Source organism: Megascapheus bottae, chromosome 2, assembly GCF_031878675.1.
Source record: "Megascapheus bottae isolate mThoBot1 chromosome 2, mThoBot2.hap1, whole genome shotgun sequence".
Classification (NCBI taxonomy): Eukaryota; Metazoa; Chordata; class Mammalia; order Rodentia; family Geomyidae; genus Megascapheus; species Megascapheus bottae.
This window is the reverse complement of record NC_143510.1, coordinates 86,059,433-86,075,537: the sequence shown is the minus strand read 5'-3', so window position 1 is coordinate 86,075,537 and position 16,105 is coordinate 86,059,433. Positions and strand designations below refer to the sequence as shown.

Below are 16,105 nucleotides of genomic sequence, written 5' to 3'. Positions count from 1 at the left end.
TATCCCTATCTCTGAGAGTGGGGGTGATTCCCATTGGTGGCTCACGCATGGAATCCAAGCTCTATAGGAGATCTAAGGATCATAGTTCAAAGCCAGCACACGTAGCAAAATCCATGTGGCTCTTATCTCCAATTATCTACCACAAAGCCAGAAATGTAGGTATAGCTCAAGTAGTAGAGTGCCAGCCCTTAGTGAAAAAGCTAAGGGACCATTGCCCAGACTCTGTGAGTTCAAACCCCAGTAATGGCACAAAAAAGAAAAATAAAAGGTTTCTCAAAACACCTGGCTATCAGAGGGGCTGTCCTGTAACCCTAGCAAGCCATGACCTGTTTGAAGAGCAGCTTGGAACAAATGCTCTCCACTTCTTTGTTGGGAGAAGTGGCATGGGCCTCTGGCCTGGGCACAGTAACCTTGGAATGGGAAGGAGAGCTTTCCAGGCTGTGCTGATTCAGCAGGCATAACAAGCCAGTACAATCAGACATGGGAGAGAAAAAAAGATCTAATTCCCTGTAGTTGACACCATCAGGACACCAAAGTTGGTGGGACCGAGACTTTGCAAACGAATGTGCAAAAACGCCCTGGCAATTAGCAACCCTCATTTGTGTGCCAGCAATTTCACCTGTGAAAGTCAACACCCGATGGTGACAGTGTTTAATTGCTAGAGCTTATTCCCCTGCAATAGAGTTTCTGTAGCCAGTCTGTCCCGTAGGCTGCCTGCTTAGGTAAACAGTGGTCCTTGGAGTTACCCCAGGACAGAGCTTTGAACCCAAGGAACCACCTGGTGTGGGAGCCTCTTGGCTGGCCAGGATGTAGAGCCGTGTTCACCTGTGTGTGCTCAGAGTGTTTCCAGGATCATGGGTGTCCCCACTCCATGGCACTTCATTACACAGAGTTACCCTTGGGTGTCTGTATGCCTGGGATGTGTAATCAATGCAGATATGCCTTGTGGGATCATGCCAAGCCTTCTGAAGTCAAGCAGTAATAAAAGCACAGAATGGCTACTCCACAGTTCAGAGGAAAAGCCTCTGGGCAGCTGCTTTCTCTAAAAACTGATGTTTATTTTAAAGTTTTTCTTGTTATGATAAAGGTCGTAAGTCGGGTAATGAGTACTTTTCTTTTTAGCCAATGTCACCCCATTCCTTCATTCTCTCTTGGCTCTTCCAGTCACGACTACATTTTTGGGGGAAAGGGGGAGGTTGGTTGTGGAGCTTGAACTCAGAGCCTGGGTGCTGTCTCTCAGCTTTTTGCTCAAGGCTAGTTAGTGTTCTACCATGTTGAGCCACCACACCACTTCCAGTTTTCTGGTTGTGAATTGGAGATAAGAGTCTCATGGACTTTCCTGCCCAGGCTGGCTCTGAACCATGATCCTCAGATCCCGGCCACCTGAGTAGCTAGGATTATAGGCATGACATATCAGTGCCCAGCCATACCTGCTTTTAACAGGATGGCAGTTTCCTTTGTAGGGCTGTGTGTGTGCACAATGCTTTTAAAAACACTATTCTGAGGCAGGATCCATGGGTTCCCACACTGCCAAAGGGGGGGGGGGTCATGACATCCAGAAGTTCTAGAACATTCCTCCAATCATTCCTCTGTGTCTGTGTCTCTGTCTTTCCACATGAGAACCCAGTGAGAAGACAACTAAGAAAGAAAGCCCTTACCAGACACTAAATCATCCCATACCATGAACTTGGATTTCCCAGCTTCCAGACTACGAGAACAAAAGATCTGTGTGTGTGTGTGTGTGTGTGTGTGTGTGTGTGTGTGTGTGTGTGTGTGTATGTGTGTGTGAGATGGCTTGAGCTCATGGGGTCTGGGTGCTACTGAACTCTTTAAAGGCGAGTACTCTACCATTTGAGCCATAGCTTCCTTCTGGTTTTGCTGTTTATGGTAAGAGAAGAACCCATGAAGAGCCTGGTCTTCATCGGGTGGCCTGGGAAGCCTGCTGGTGTGGCTTCCATCCTGAGTCTCCTGCCATCCACTGGTGCCCACAACACACACTCCCTCCCAGGGGCCACCTTCCAGGTTACAACCCACCGCCCTGAGAGAGGCCAGCGCCGGCCCCTCGAGGCCCAGGTGGGTCAGGGCTGGTCAGTACTCACTCAGCTCTGTGATGCTGCCCACACGGGTGGCCAGCAGGGACTGCTCGATGGTCCTCAGCTCCGACTGGCTGAACATGGGCAGCTCTCCGGGCTTGCTGGGCCGCTGTGGGTCCCGGTGGAGGTTCAGGCTGTCGGGCAGGCATAGCACTCCTGCAGAGAGAGGAAGGCAGGTGAGCAATCAATAGCTCTCCAATGGTGGGGCCCAGCCAGGACACACGGGAACCCCCCCCCCACCTTGCCTGCACCCTTTGGGGCATGGCCCACCAGAATGCCTGCAAAGATCTCCCCAGACACCGAAGCTGGTGATTTTCATACACATGTGGGCACATCTTTTTTCTCAGGGGCTGCACAATGTTCAAACACAGAATCCACTCTCTCTCCTTCCCTCCCATCCTCCCTCCCTCTTTCCTGGCTTCCCTCCTTCCTGGCCTCCCTCCCATCTGCCAATCTGAGGCTGTGGCTGCCCCTCCAGCTCTCCTAAATGCCCAGGGACAGTCTGTGGCCCTGGCTTCCGAGGGCTCAATCTATTGGTTTAACTGATGTCAAACCAACGTGGCTGGGTTGGGATCTGTAAGGTAAGGCTTCTGGATTGTTCTGAAGAGGTTTTTAAAAATTCCTTTTAATTAAAAAAATTAGCCTGGCACTGGAGCTGGTGCCTGTAATCCTAAGTACTCAAGAGGCTGAAATCTGAGGATTGTCGTTCAAAGCCAGCCAGGGCAGGAAAGTCCATGAGACACTAGTCTTCAATTAACAAGGCATTAATGGAAAAATTTCAGGTACAGTGTCCAGGCCTTGAGTTCAAGCTCTATGACTGATAAAAATTATTATTTTTATTCTTACTGTTTTTAAATTCAAGACTTGGCCACTATCCTTTAGCTTTCTTATTACAGGTTAGTGCTCTATCCTATGAGCCAAGCTTCCACTTTATAGAGCTTTAAATTTTCTTTAAAATTTGTATATGTTAGTTGTATAAGGAGGGTTTCATGGTGAAATTTCCATAGATGAATAGATGGGTGCAACATACTCCACCAACCTTACCCCTTCCATCAACTTTCCCTCAGGCTCCTCCCCTTTTCTTTTCTATTTATTTTTTTAAACTTAAAAAAAGTATCTTTTAGGGGCTGGGAGTTTGACCTAGTGGCAAAGTGCTTGCTTGGCATGCACAAAGACCCAGGTTTGATTCCTCAGTTCCACATACATAGAAAAAGCCAAAAGTGGTGCTGTGGCTCAAGTGGTAGTGCTCTAGCCTTGAGAAAGCCCAAGGGCAGTGCTCAGGTACTGAGTTCAAGCTCCATAACTGGCAAAAAAAAATTATCTGTAAGTAGTTGTACAAAAGGGTTGTGGGCACAAGTCAAGTGTGGCTCGGAAAAGGGTGTTAGTTTATGAGAACAATGCTTTTTTTTTTTAAATCCCCTCCAGTTGTGGGGCTTGAACTCGGGGCCTGAGCATTGTCCTAAGCTTTATTCCTCCAAGCTAGTGCTCTTCCATTTTCAACCATAGCTCAACTTCCAGTTTCCTGGTGGTTAATTGGGAATTTGTGTCTCATGAACTTTCCTGCCTGGGCTGGTTTTGAACCATGATCCTCAGATCTCAGCCTCCTGAGTAGCTAGGATTATAGAGGTGAGCCACTGGCTCCCCCACTACAATGCATCATTTTTTCATATATTTTTATTGTAATTAATAGAAGGGTTACATTCTATTTGCCAGATACAAACATCGATACCCTTTCTCATGTTTTGGTCCCCATTTCCCTCCCCTCACCCTTACCCCTCATCTTGTTTTCCCCCCTTCCCTATCTATTTCAAATAACCAAATAAACATATATACACTATATCAGATAACCAAGTGAAATACTGTAACAATATGAGATAACCAAGGGATAGCAAAAGAGATGAGAGATAACATAGTACATTAAGGACAACACTCACTCATTATATGGCTTTTGTTTCTATATCCTGGGGGTCCTTTCATTTAGTGTCATACTATATGGCCTTAAATGCATCATTTTAAAGCATTTATTCTTTGCTTCATTTTATTTTTTATAGTTGTTTTTACAAAGGAGTTGCCTTTCAAAAAGTAGTATATGAATTCAACGCAGCTTGATCACTGTGGTTCTTTCACGATTCTGGTACAATGTATCTCAATCCCCTTCTTGAAACAACTAGGGTAGCTTTCATTGCTTTACTTCCATATGCGTAGATACCATATTCACCATACTGACACCATGTCTCCTCTTTCTCTTGGTCTCCTCATCCCATAGTGAGCACTGAGCACCAGCTCACCCCCCAACACAGCCTGCCTGGCTTACTTTCCTGTCACATTTTCTCCCCACGATTTCATGTATAACACCTGTACAAAGGGGCTTCCGCACGGCATTTATTTATGCACATAAATAATAATAAATAACAAATGTAGTGTCTGATCTCCACCACTGTTTCCGCATCCTCACTCCACCTCAACAGCTTTCAGTGAGTTTCCCCAGGCCATCTTCATACACAGATCGCATGCATTTCCACACGCCTCACCCTCGTGCTCTTTCCCCTGCCCTGTCCCCAGCCCCTAGCCCGCTCGTCACAATCACATTCTCTCCATATGTATATGTAAGTTTATCTGGGTATATTTTAGGTCTTGTTTCTACAAACAAGCGAAAACCATGCAGTATTTGGCTTTTGTAAATCTCACTGGACATAACGATTTCAGCCCCATCCACTTTCCTATAAATGGCCGAGTAATATTCCATGGTTAATATATATCATATTTTCTGGCTGAATAATATTCCATGATAAGATGTGTATTGCATTTTCTTTAGTCATCTGCTGTCAGACAATGGTCTGGGCACTGAGAGTCTGCATGCCTGCTCCTCTCTCAGGAATGCTCGCTGTGCCAGGCTACCCTTCCCCCACAGGCTGAGGTTTGGAGTCACCTCTGCCCTGGGAGTCAGAGGCCAAGGCAAGTTTGAATCTGGGCTTTATGCGTCATCTGAAACGCTGGATGTCTTTGAGTCCAATTCAGGGATGTCTTGTTCCTTGCAGAACTTCCCACTGAAAGTGCCAGGTGAATCACAGTCATTGAGAGGGGAGCAGGGTTGGGAAGCTGCACAAAGGAACCCCAAGAATTGAGGCCTGGATGTCAGGGAGGGGTCACGATGGACAGTCCATGTCACGCAAGTGTTCCCCAGGATTATTTTCTTGGAAAATCTGCATTTCTTTCTTTCTTTTTTTTAAATTTTTTATTGTAATTAATAAAAGGGTTACATGATATTTGCCAGATAAAAGGTGCATTAATTCACATACATTGATACCCTTTCACATGTCTTGGTACCCATTACCCTCCCCCATTTCTTTCTTTCTTTCTTTCTTTCTTTCTTTCTTTCTTTCTTTCTTTCTTTCTTTCTTTTTCTTTTGCTGCTCTATACCTCAACATTTTGCTTCGCACAGTGGCTAAAGGACAGAAAAAGGGGACCCAGGGATGGAAACCCAGCACTGCCAGAGCCTGGGTCTCACCTTGAGGGGATCACAGAACCACTCTGGGGCTCGGGTTCTTGTTCTGAGAAATGGGGGTAGCAGTGGGGGCTGCTGGTGGTTGCGCTGAGGAAGGCGAGTCAGAGAAAAGGACCAGCACTGACACCTTGTATGTGTGCCAAGCAAGAAGAGTCTCCTGCGTTTCTGGAGATGAGAATCACTCAGTGTGTACCAACCCAGACCGGGTTACTTTATGCTTGCTTTAGTGGCATGAATAAACAATTTCCCCCTTGGAATTATTCCTCTTCCTTTAAGAGAGTTTTGAAATTTAAATGTGAAAGTATCATTATTCAAAGAAGCTTTGAGAGCTAGATCACTGAGATTTGGGGAATCTATAATTGATCTATTATGCAAAGATTACACACTGAGGCTTTTCTTTTTGATGACTCCATAGGAGGTTTACACCAGAAGTCAAATAGTCTATTTCTGTGTGTGTGTGTGGGAAATCTAGGTAAGGGAGAAGGCCAAGCATCAAATGCAGTGTCAGAGATAGGCCAGTTGTTGGAGCCAAGGAAAGTAACAGCCTGATGATTAAGTTCAAGGGCATGAAAGGACATGGAGTCCAGGTTGGAGAGCAGGCAGCCGTAGGGCAGTGTCTGCAGTGAGATTGCAAGGTGGAGTTCTATGATTTGGAATATGTTGTGAACTTGAATAAGGACTCATTTGTGTGTGTGTATATCAGTACTAGAGCCTGAACAGCCTGAACAGTACTAGAGCCAGGCAATTTCCTTTATCTTTATTGCTCAAGGCTGGTGCTCCATTCGAGCCACAGTTCCACTTCCAGCCTTTTGGTGCTTAATTTAAGGTATGAGCTTCACAGACTTTCCTGCTCAGATTGGCTTCAAACTGTCATCCTTAAATCTCAGCCTCCTGAGTGGCTAGGATTACAGGTATGGACCACCAGCACCGGGATTTCATTTAACTCCTTAAATGGGCCTATGGTTAGGTCCTTAAGAGTGACCAATAGCTACTCAGAAGGCTGGGATCTGAGGATTGTGGTTTGAATCCAGCCTAGGCAGAAAAGTTACTGTGAGACTCTTGTCTCCAATTAACCCCCAAAACTCAGGCACTGTGGCTCAAGTGGTAGAGTGTTAGCTTTAAGCCCTGGGCCAGTGCCCAGGCCCTAAGTTCAAGCCCCATAACTGACAAAAAAAGGTGACAAATAATGTCTATGAGGTCACACCCCATCCATAGATAGATTTTTCTGTCCTGGGCCTGCCGGAGGTGGGACAGAGGAACCCATATGACTTGCATGCAGCTGAGCACCTAAGCTACTGAGCCCCCAAGGTGTAGCTTGGTTGATTTAAGGTCTGGGTTCAGGCTTGCAGATCATCTTTCCAAAATCTTGTGTGACTGGAGACAGAAAACCTCATGTAGGTTCATCCAGAACATAAAACATGTGTCACTCTGGGCTGGGGAGAGAGGGGCATCTGGACAAATCATGTGAGGTCTTTTGTCTCTGATGGGGGTCACAAGGAGTACATTTCTCCTGTCCCATTTCCCATTTCCTTTAGCAAATGCTTTCCTTCCTTCTCTCTCTATTACCTGGGGCAGGGAAGAAAGCTGGGTGAGACAGACATCAACCTTCATCCTTAGAGCCCTCAGTGATGTCGGTGATGAGAATCTTCTCATGTTGGTCTGACCACATGAGCCTGGTGGGCCCTGTCCTGTCTGTCTCTGATTGTAAGACAGACAAGTACTACCGCCCAAGTTCAACTTGGCTTTGTATAGAGTAACCCCTTGGAACTAGGGGTCCTGGCACTAGGCTAGCTTTATCAAACAGGGAAGCAGAGCTGGGTGTGGCCCTACAGCAGGGCACCAGGGCCCTGGCTTGCTTCTCTGAGCCTGTTCCTCCCACTCCTAAGCATGGCTGGGAGGTGGTAATGGGATAATATATATGGACAACCTGGCACAGAGACAGGGTCGATAGATGTTTGCTAATAATCTAAGTAAATGAAGTTCTTTGAAGCTAAAGATTTAGGAATTCAATAACCTAGACGGTGCTAGAAGGCTTTCTTTCACTGGCAAATTTATGAAGAAATACAAAAAAAATTTAAGTGCTGTGCAACCAGCATGGAAACCTCTTTTTCTTTCAAGATGCTTGGTAGCAGGGAAAGGATTTAGAGCTGGCATGATCCACATTTGTCTATGAGAAGCAGCTCCTGACATCAACTAGTTGGAACATGGTTTTATGTCCCTCCAGAACAAAGTCCACTGATGGGAATGTTCCTAGGAAGTCTGATGGCAGACCAGGGCAGAAGGAAGATGACAGAAACCTAAAGATGGAGCATGCACAGAAGAGGCTTAATGACTCATTTAGACATGGAGTCTGAGTCCAGGGGAGGACAATGTGCTGACCTTACCAGAGGTCATTCATGGCTCATCATCCATTCAGCTACAAACATGGAGCACCACAAAGCCTCTTCAGATTTGTAGCCAGTTGGGGAGACAGCTCCATTAGCCAGATAAAATACAATGAAGAAAATGCAGAGCAGAGCGCTGCATGTGTCCTGGAGTGGAGCCCAGGTGGGCAAGCCAGAGGTAGCTTTGGAGATTCAGGGGTGCTTCCCAGAAAGCTCGGCACCAGCTGGGACCTTGGAAGGATGTGGATTCCAGCAAGGCACAGTGAGTTACACCTGTAATTCTAGCTACTTAGAAGATGGAAGGAGAAGGATCATGGTTCAGGGCCAGCCTGCTGAGAAAGGCACAAGCTCCTGTTTCAACAACACCGGTCTGGCCTAGTGGTATGCGCGTGTAATTCCAGCTATGTAGGAGGAAGAAGTAAGAGGATCACAGTCCAGGAGTGACCTCAGGCAAAACCCATGAGACTCCTATGAAAAATAATAAAAAAGTAATGAAAGCACATGGGGCCAGCAATATCACAGAGTGGTATGGCACTTGCTTGCAAACATGAGGCTCTGAGGTCATGTCCTAGCACCACCAAATAATATCAATAATAAGAAGAAGCATGGATCTGGAAGCTTGAAGGCTCAGGTTGAATCAGTTCTCAGGAAGTTCACTGTAGGCTATTTATTTGGCCTCCCCTGTATATATCTCAGTTTCCTTGTGAATATTTTAAGAAAAGTCACAATGCAATCCTCATTGGGCTACTGGGAGATTACACAAGATAAACACAAGTAAAATCTTCATTTCCATATAGAGTCCAATCAGCCATTGTTATTAGGATAATAATTCTTATTGTTGGAGGACACTCAGAGTGAAGAAAAGCCCAGAGGAATGTGCTATACATGTAGAGAAGAGATGAGACGAGGAGAGCCAAGGTGGGAGGAGACTACTGAGCAGGAGGAAGGTGGGCCATAGAGGACCTTCATCTGTCAGCTCCCCCGTTCTTACTTTCCTTTCACATCCCTAATTCTAGAGACACTGCTTTGTACCCACCATATGCATTTTCTCTTCCTCTCATCCCCTCTAGACCTCTGTAAGTTCAAATGCCTCCTTTCAGTTCCAACCTGAGGATTTCTTCAGAGATGCCAAAGATTTAAAGGAGCTAAAAGATCAGCTTCTCAGAATGTTCCAACCCAGAAAGAATGGGTCTGAGACAAGAAAACAGTACAATTGCTGAGTATGGAGACATCAACAAGCCAAGATGAGATAGAAGGGGCTGACAAACGAAGCCCAAGGTGACTTTGCAGTTGTCCCTCCTCATGTGGGCATGATTTTCTTACGGTTAGGTCAGAAGCAAGGGGCTCTGGTAAAGTCTAGACTGAAGTCGGTTGTTAGGAAAGCACTGTAGATAGTAAGGAGGTGCACAGAAACAGCGGGGATAGATGAGGAATGTATAGTCATTATATTGTAAATGTAAGGAACAGTTTTCTTTCAGCTTCTCTGTGGCCCTCTAATAGTTGCTGTTTTTATTCATACTACCCACCAATCCATCTATCCATCCACTCATCATTCTACTTACCAATCCATCCATCCATCCATCCATCCATCCATCCATCCATCCATCCATCCATCCATCCAAGACTGGTCCTCTCTTTCCTTACCATCTCATGCCTGTATTAGATATCTGTTTAAAACATGAAAGCTTCTCTCAAAACATTATCAAGGTGGGCATTCCAATTTCAAAAATTTTTATCATGAGAAGTAAATAAAAGGGTAAAGAAAAAGCAACTTTATTTCCTCTGCCACTCATCACACAAGTTACAAGTACTACTTGTTTCTTCTGTAAGATTCCAGAACATTCTATCTACTCCAATTCATGAATTCATTCATTCCTTCAACAAGTATTTATGAAATCTACACAATGTGCAGTTCTCTATAGGGGATAATGGTATAAGGGGATCCTGCCCTTACAAAACTTAGATTCTAGTCAGAAGGCCAAATATTGGTGGAAGGACCACACAACCACAACTGTGTAAAGGAATTATGTGATGCCCTAACCAGGACAAGAACTAGAGAAAGTGTGCCATTTAATTTTATTTCATAGAACTATCAGCATGACCGATTTTTACGGTTAATACTGTATCTGTATATTTTCTACTCAATTGTCTATAGAAATCTTGAATTCCTATTGTTCTATAGGTGATTTTCTATGTCAAGGAAGTCAGCCCTTTGTCCGATGTGTGTACTGAACACATGTTTTCCAGGTTTAACAACTACCTTTTGAATGTCTTTCTACCATTTTTCCAAATACAAGTCTCTCCATGCAATGTAGACAAAAGTAATCAGCCTTTCCCTCTTTAGGCTTTGAGTCTGGGTTATGTTTAGAGGTCCTTTCCTCCATTCAGGATTATTTTAACAAAATTAGCCATGTTCCCTGCTGGTAATGTTAGTTTTATTATGAGTAGTGAAAACGGTGACCCATTTAGAGTAAAGCGAGCAGCCAGTTTCTATCCCCTTCTCCCCACCAAGTAACTAATCAATTATATCAGTATTTGCTAAATAATCTATTCCTCCTCCCCAGATATTTACATTGATTACATTTAATCATTTACTTTCTCTTAGATACAGTTAGGTCCATATTCATTTTTCCAATGTTATCCCTTTGATTTCATTTTTCCTCTGTCTGAATGAAAACTGCTCAGTTATTGTAGTTTCACAAATGTTTTAAAATCAGGTACAGGGGCCGGGAGTTTGGCCTAGTGGTTAAAGTGCTTGCCTAGCATGCATGAAGACCCGGGTTCGATTCCTCAGTACCACATATATAGAAAAAAGCCAGAAGTGGTGCTGAGGCTCAAGTGGTAGAGCTCTAGCCTTGAGAAAGTCCAAGGACAGTGCTCAGGCCCAGAGCTGAAGCCCAGGACTGGCAAAAAAATAAATAAATAAATAAATAAATAAATAATAAATAAAATAAAAATCAGGTACGGCCATCCTGACTCACTTCCCTTTATCTCTTTCTTTTTTTGGTTAATCTTAATTCTGAGCCATTAAATATACGAATATAGTTCAGGTGGCGAAGATGGATCACACTGGAAAGGCAAGGCAATAGTGAGTTTGAAGCTCAGGATGTTAAAATCCATTATAGAATGTGTCCAAATTTGTATTTGGATTTAGACTATGGTGTGCCAATCCTGGGTCTTAGACTCAGGGCTTGAGTGCTGTCCCCCTGCTTTTTGCTCAGGGCTAACACTCGATCACTTCAGCTACAGCTCCACTTTCTGCTTTTTGGTAGCTAATTGGAGAGAGTAGTCTCTCAAACTTTCTTGCCCAGGTTGGCTTTGAACCATAATCCTTAGATCTCAGCTTCCTGAGAAGTTAGGATTACAGCCGTGATTCCCTGGTTCTTGGCTTAGAAGTAAACATACTTGGATATCTCTTGGTTCCCAATTCTCCAGTTGTATTCTCATGGAGATTTGTTTCCTAAAGACACATTGAATGAATGAATGATTTCAGGATACAAGTTGGTTCAAAAAAAAAAAAGGAAGATTAGTGTTAAAGAAAGATGTTAATGCCATTTTAACACCCCATAAGGATTCTTTCCTGGGATAGAAATAAGGAAAAAAAGAGAGATTCACACCAGCTGTCAGAAGCATCTTATGCCAAAGACCAAATAAATGGTCACAATGTTGTCTTGTCCAAGACATCTGTGGAAACCATATTCAGGTAAAATCAAGGATGCTCTCGAGAGAAGTTGGTATACCTGGCAGATTTCCAACTAGACATTTCTTTCCCTTAGAACTTCTATAGAATTAGAGGATTATTTATATCGTAATGGAGCCCTCCCCCAGGCCCGTAAGATCACGAGTCACTCACAAAAGATTAAATCACATTCAACCCAGCTTGAGAACTAAGTATATCTAATTGTACTCTTAAGTCTTCAAAGACTGATTATCTTTAATTAAACAGCCTGATGATACAGACTTATTACTTATTTGATCTGATATAGGAAGAAAGTATTTCAGAATGTTTAATAAGTTGAAATAGCCTATGGCTGAGTTTACAGAACCACAGAGGAGTGTGCGTGTGCGTGTGTGTGTGTGTGTGTGTGTGTGTGTGTGTGTGTGTAGTATGTAGGAGCACAGCAGTTTGAGAGCCAGCTAAATTCTGCGGTTAACACAGTGTAGATGTTAATGGTACATAAAAGCATAAATCTGCCATTTCAGCCATGCATGTGTACGCAGATATAAATAACTAATAGGTCTTTCACGAGCCATCGAAAATATAAAGATTGCTAAATTGCCTTTTAAAAACATTAGCATCCCATCAGGCCAAATTCAGCAGCTGATTATAGAGTAAAATAAACCACCAGAGGACTCTAAATTGTCCTCCGTTGCTACTGTTAAAAAGGTGCTGTGCTTTCATCACTTGGGGGCTATGGGAGAGTGTGCAGCATCAGCAGGGCTAGGGGCCCTGGGAGAGCCAGTGCAAAGCACAGCTCCCGTCCAGGGCACCAGGGAGCATGCTGCAGGAACTCCTCACGTTTTCACCCATGCGTGGAGGAAGGAAAAGAATGTCCAATAAGTCTTCTTGGGAGGGAGGGAAGGGGCAGTAAGAAGAAAACGTTGAGAACCACTGAGTTGTGTCTGGGCTAATTCCTATTTTTTTCTTGGTATCCTGCCCTGCACCTGCCCCTTCCCTAGAACAGCTCATTTCTAGAGATGCTAAGCACCTCACCAGGTAACCCACTTTTGAAATGCAAACACACCAATGCAGAATCCACATCCCCACTCCTCTGTGGGGTTCTCTACAAAACACTGGAGACAACCCCTAGGCATCAGAGCCCACTGAAATTATTCATGGCCCAATTGTACACCTGTTCATCCTGCCTCTCCCCTTTCTTCCTGTCCACTTTCACAATAAAGGCTCTCGTCACATCCTTGCCTCTCCCTCTGCCTTCCTATCTGCCCTGCACTGCTCCCTTGGGCGCTCTCAGATGACATGCTTTGTGCTCCTCCTCTGGGAACAGACAAGCCATCTTTTTTATAGGGGTTATCTTTCCATTTGTCAGCATTACTGCACTTCTAATTTTCTACTAACATAGTGCATTTGAAATCACATTGAAGCATACCTATAATCCCAGCTACTAGGGAGGTAAAGGTAGGAGGACTGTAGGAGTCCAGGCAAAAAGCACAAAACCCTTTCTGAAAAATAACTAAACTTAAAAGGGCTAATGACAGGTGTTGTCTGTGAGTTCAAACTTTAGTACCATCAAACAAACAAAACCAAAAATGCTTTGTGGCATGGAACTTTAATATCCTCCATGTATTGTTACATATGTTCAAGCACTACAGCCCTTTGGAGGGTAATAAACTATATTGTGCTACTTTCTGGATTGTTTGCTCCCTCAGAATCATTTTCAGCCCTGGGGTAATCTGACATGTGATATGTAGTGGTTTGCAAGATGCTAGCCCATTTCCTACCACACACTAATGACACCAGTCTGGGGCCTGGCCCACATCTTGCTATCCTCTTAATGTACTTCATGCCAGTTCTATTGTGCATCCAAGTTAAGAAGTCCTGAGCTAATCCTAGTTAACAGTTGTGCTTGGCCCTTCCTCCTCTTCATGGAGTCTACCCTGCCTCACCAAGAGCCCATCTGCAGCCAGAGGTGCAGGAAAAACAGAGCCATGGGCCTAGAGATATAGTTCTAGAAGCACCATCCCCTTTCTTCCCAAGGGGGTGAGGTCTGAGTGGGGATATGAATCTGGGCATAGTTCTGGATGAATGGAGTCCCTATTGCAGTGGTATCTACAGGCCAAGGAATGTCAGGGTCATTAGAAGTTTGGAGAAAGCCTCCTCCCGGGGCCAGTATTGCTAGCTCTTTTATTTTTGAATATTCTGCTGTTTTCTGTCATTGAGTTTGTGGTCATTCATTGTGGCAGCTCTAGACTGATTTCTCTGGGATTTTAAATATCCCTTACTGCCCAGAGCAAAATGTGGAGCCCATGACTGCCTCCCCACTGCTAGACCCTCCAGTGACTCCATATTGCATGGAAGACAAGACCAAAACTTCTTAACTGGGATTGAAGGACTTCTGTGACCTTTCACCTACCCTAGCTGTCTAACCAGGTTCTTTTTTTTTTAATTGTTGGGGTAATACACAGGGGGGTTACAGTTACATTCGCCATTACTTCTCACATTACTTCTCACACATTGATAACCCCTCCCATGTTTCAGTCTCCATTTCCCTCCCCCCGACCCCTCCCAATCATCTTGTTGTTCTCCCTTCCCTTTCTTAATTCAAATAAACAAAAAAATGCATATACAATATACTAGGTAACAAAGTCAGATACAGTAACAATGTGAGATAAACCAAAGGGCAAAAAAAGAGAACAGAAATAACATAGTACATTAAGAACAACAACCACACAAGATAAAGCTCTTGTTCCCATATCCTAACCAGATTCTGTGATGTGTCCAGACAGAGGGAGCTGCTCATTTATATGGCTGAGACTTTTCACTTCCCATCTCTGCTCAGTAGGTCTCCCAACCAGAACAGACCTTTCTGCCCATTGGTCAGGGTACACATTAAAAACTGTGCCCAGACCCCTGAGCTGGGGAAATCCCCTCCCTTTCCTCAGAGCAGAACATCTGATGAAATGTCCACATCCATCCAGTTTTGTGGCCACATGAAATCTGTTGAGAAGCGAGGCGCTGGTGGCTCGGGCCTGTAACCCTAGCTACTCAAGAGGCTGAGATTTGAGGATGGCAGTTCAAAGCCAGCACAGGCAGTGAAGTCGAAGTCTCGAATCTCCAATTAACCAGCAAAAAAAAAAAAAGTCAAGAGTCACAGATAGAACAAGCCTGACACCTTGTAGAAGTGGCCAGAGTGTCCTCCACCCAGGATGGCGGTTATTATGGATGAGTACATCTCAGTGATCTAGAGAGATGGGGGGAGGAGGTAGAGTAGGGAGGAGGGGTGCACTCCTCTTCTTGGAGGCTCCTGTCAGAAGAGCTGACCTCAGCTATGCTTCCACAGCAAACGAATACATTCCACCAGGACAAGTTCTAAAGACGGCTTTTTAGAGGTTGTTTGATCAGAGAGAGCTCAGGGGCTGCTGGTTAGATGCATGTTTTTACTATCTGAAGTTTGCACATGTGCACATAAACACACACACACACGCACACAGCTCTTCTATGTCTATGTATGTATCCACATTCATTGTTGTCTATTCATCATTTTTCGTAGGGGTGCGTGTGTGTGTGTGTGTGTGTGTGTGTGTGTGTGTGTGTGTGTGTGTTAGTGGTCAAGAATCTTCTAGTACAAAGTACTGAGCTATAGAGAAAAAGGAAGCACTTTTCTCCCAGGGAATGGAGTCGTACCACTTGATTTTCTCAGTGTGATGATGGTTTCTGAAAGGTTGCATCTGTTATTTAGAACTAGTTCTAGCAAAGCCCCAGGTTCTGAAGTCTGTGAAGGCATGGAGATCACTGGATGTGGATCCCTCTTCCCTGCCTTGGGCATCAGTGGGCGTGCAGGATGTGAGCCCCTGGTGACAGCACTTCATCAGAACACGCAGGCACCTTCCTTAGGCTGGAGGAAGAGCCTTGAGACTGAGCAGGTTCCCGCAGCCCAGCACAGCTTTGCTGTTGGACACAAGTGTCTACTGGGGGGAAAAAATACCCTGGCCAGCTCCATAACAGGGAGCTTGTCTTCATGCAGGGGCCTGACTTTCCTAAGATGGACAGCCTGCTGTTGGGGACTGACTGTGGGGTCAGTGACCGTGACTGTGGGGTCAGTGACCTTGGACCCGCACAATTGAGTACACAAGGAAGTAAGCTCTTATCATGATTTTGGGCTGTGTCAATAGCTTCTCATTTAACCTGTTTGGGACTTGATAGCTTCTCATTCAACCTATTTCAGACTTGATACTGTTTGTACGAATGTAGCCCCTGGCAGTTCCCTAGTTTAAAGAAGTGTATTTAAGATTGAGAACTGGAAATAAACTGGGCTACGGTCTTGGGCTACAGGCTTCTTAAGCTGTGGCTCCTGATTTGGGCTGTAGCCCTCCTGAACCCCATCTGTTTGTCTCTCTTCTATTTTTTTCTAGTCCTTGCCCCCTATTTCAGGAATCCCAATCT

General features: G+C 44.6%; 1 protein-coding gene across 2 annotated transcripts in view; it reads right to left on the bottom strand.

Moving 5' to 3' along the window:
• The window catches only part of Abtb3 (ankyrin repeat and BTB domain containing 3), a 207,993-nt gene that overhangs the window by 72,561 nt on the left and 119,327 nt on the right, over nt 1-16,105 (bottom strand). For both annotated transcript variants that reach the window (XM_090328576.1, XM_090328577.1), the window contains exon 2: nt 2,100-2,249. In XM_090328576.1, the coding sequence (XP_090184702.1) occupies nt 2,100-2,249 (150 nt within the window). The remainder of the gene's footprint in view (nt 1-2,099; nt 2,250-16,105) is intronic.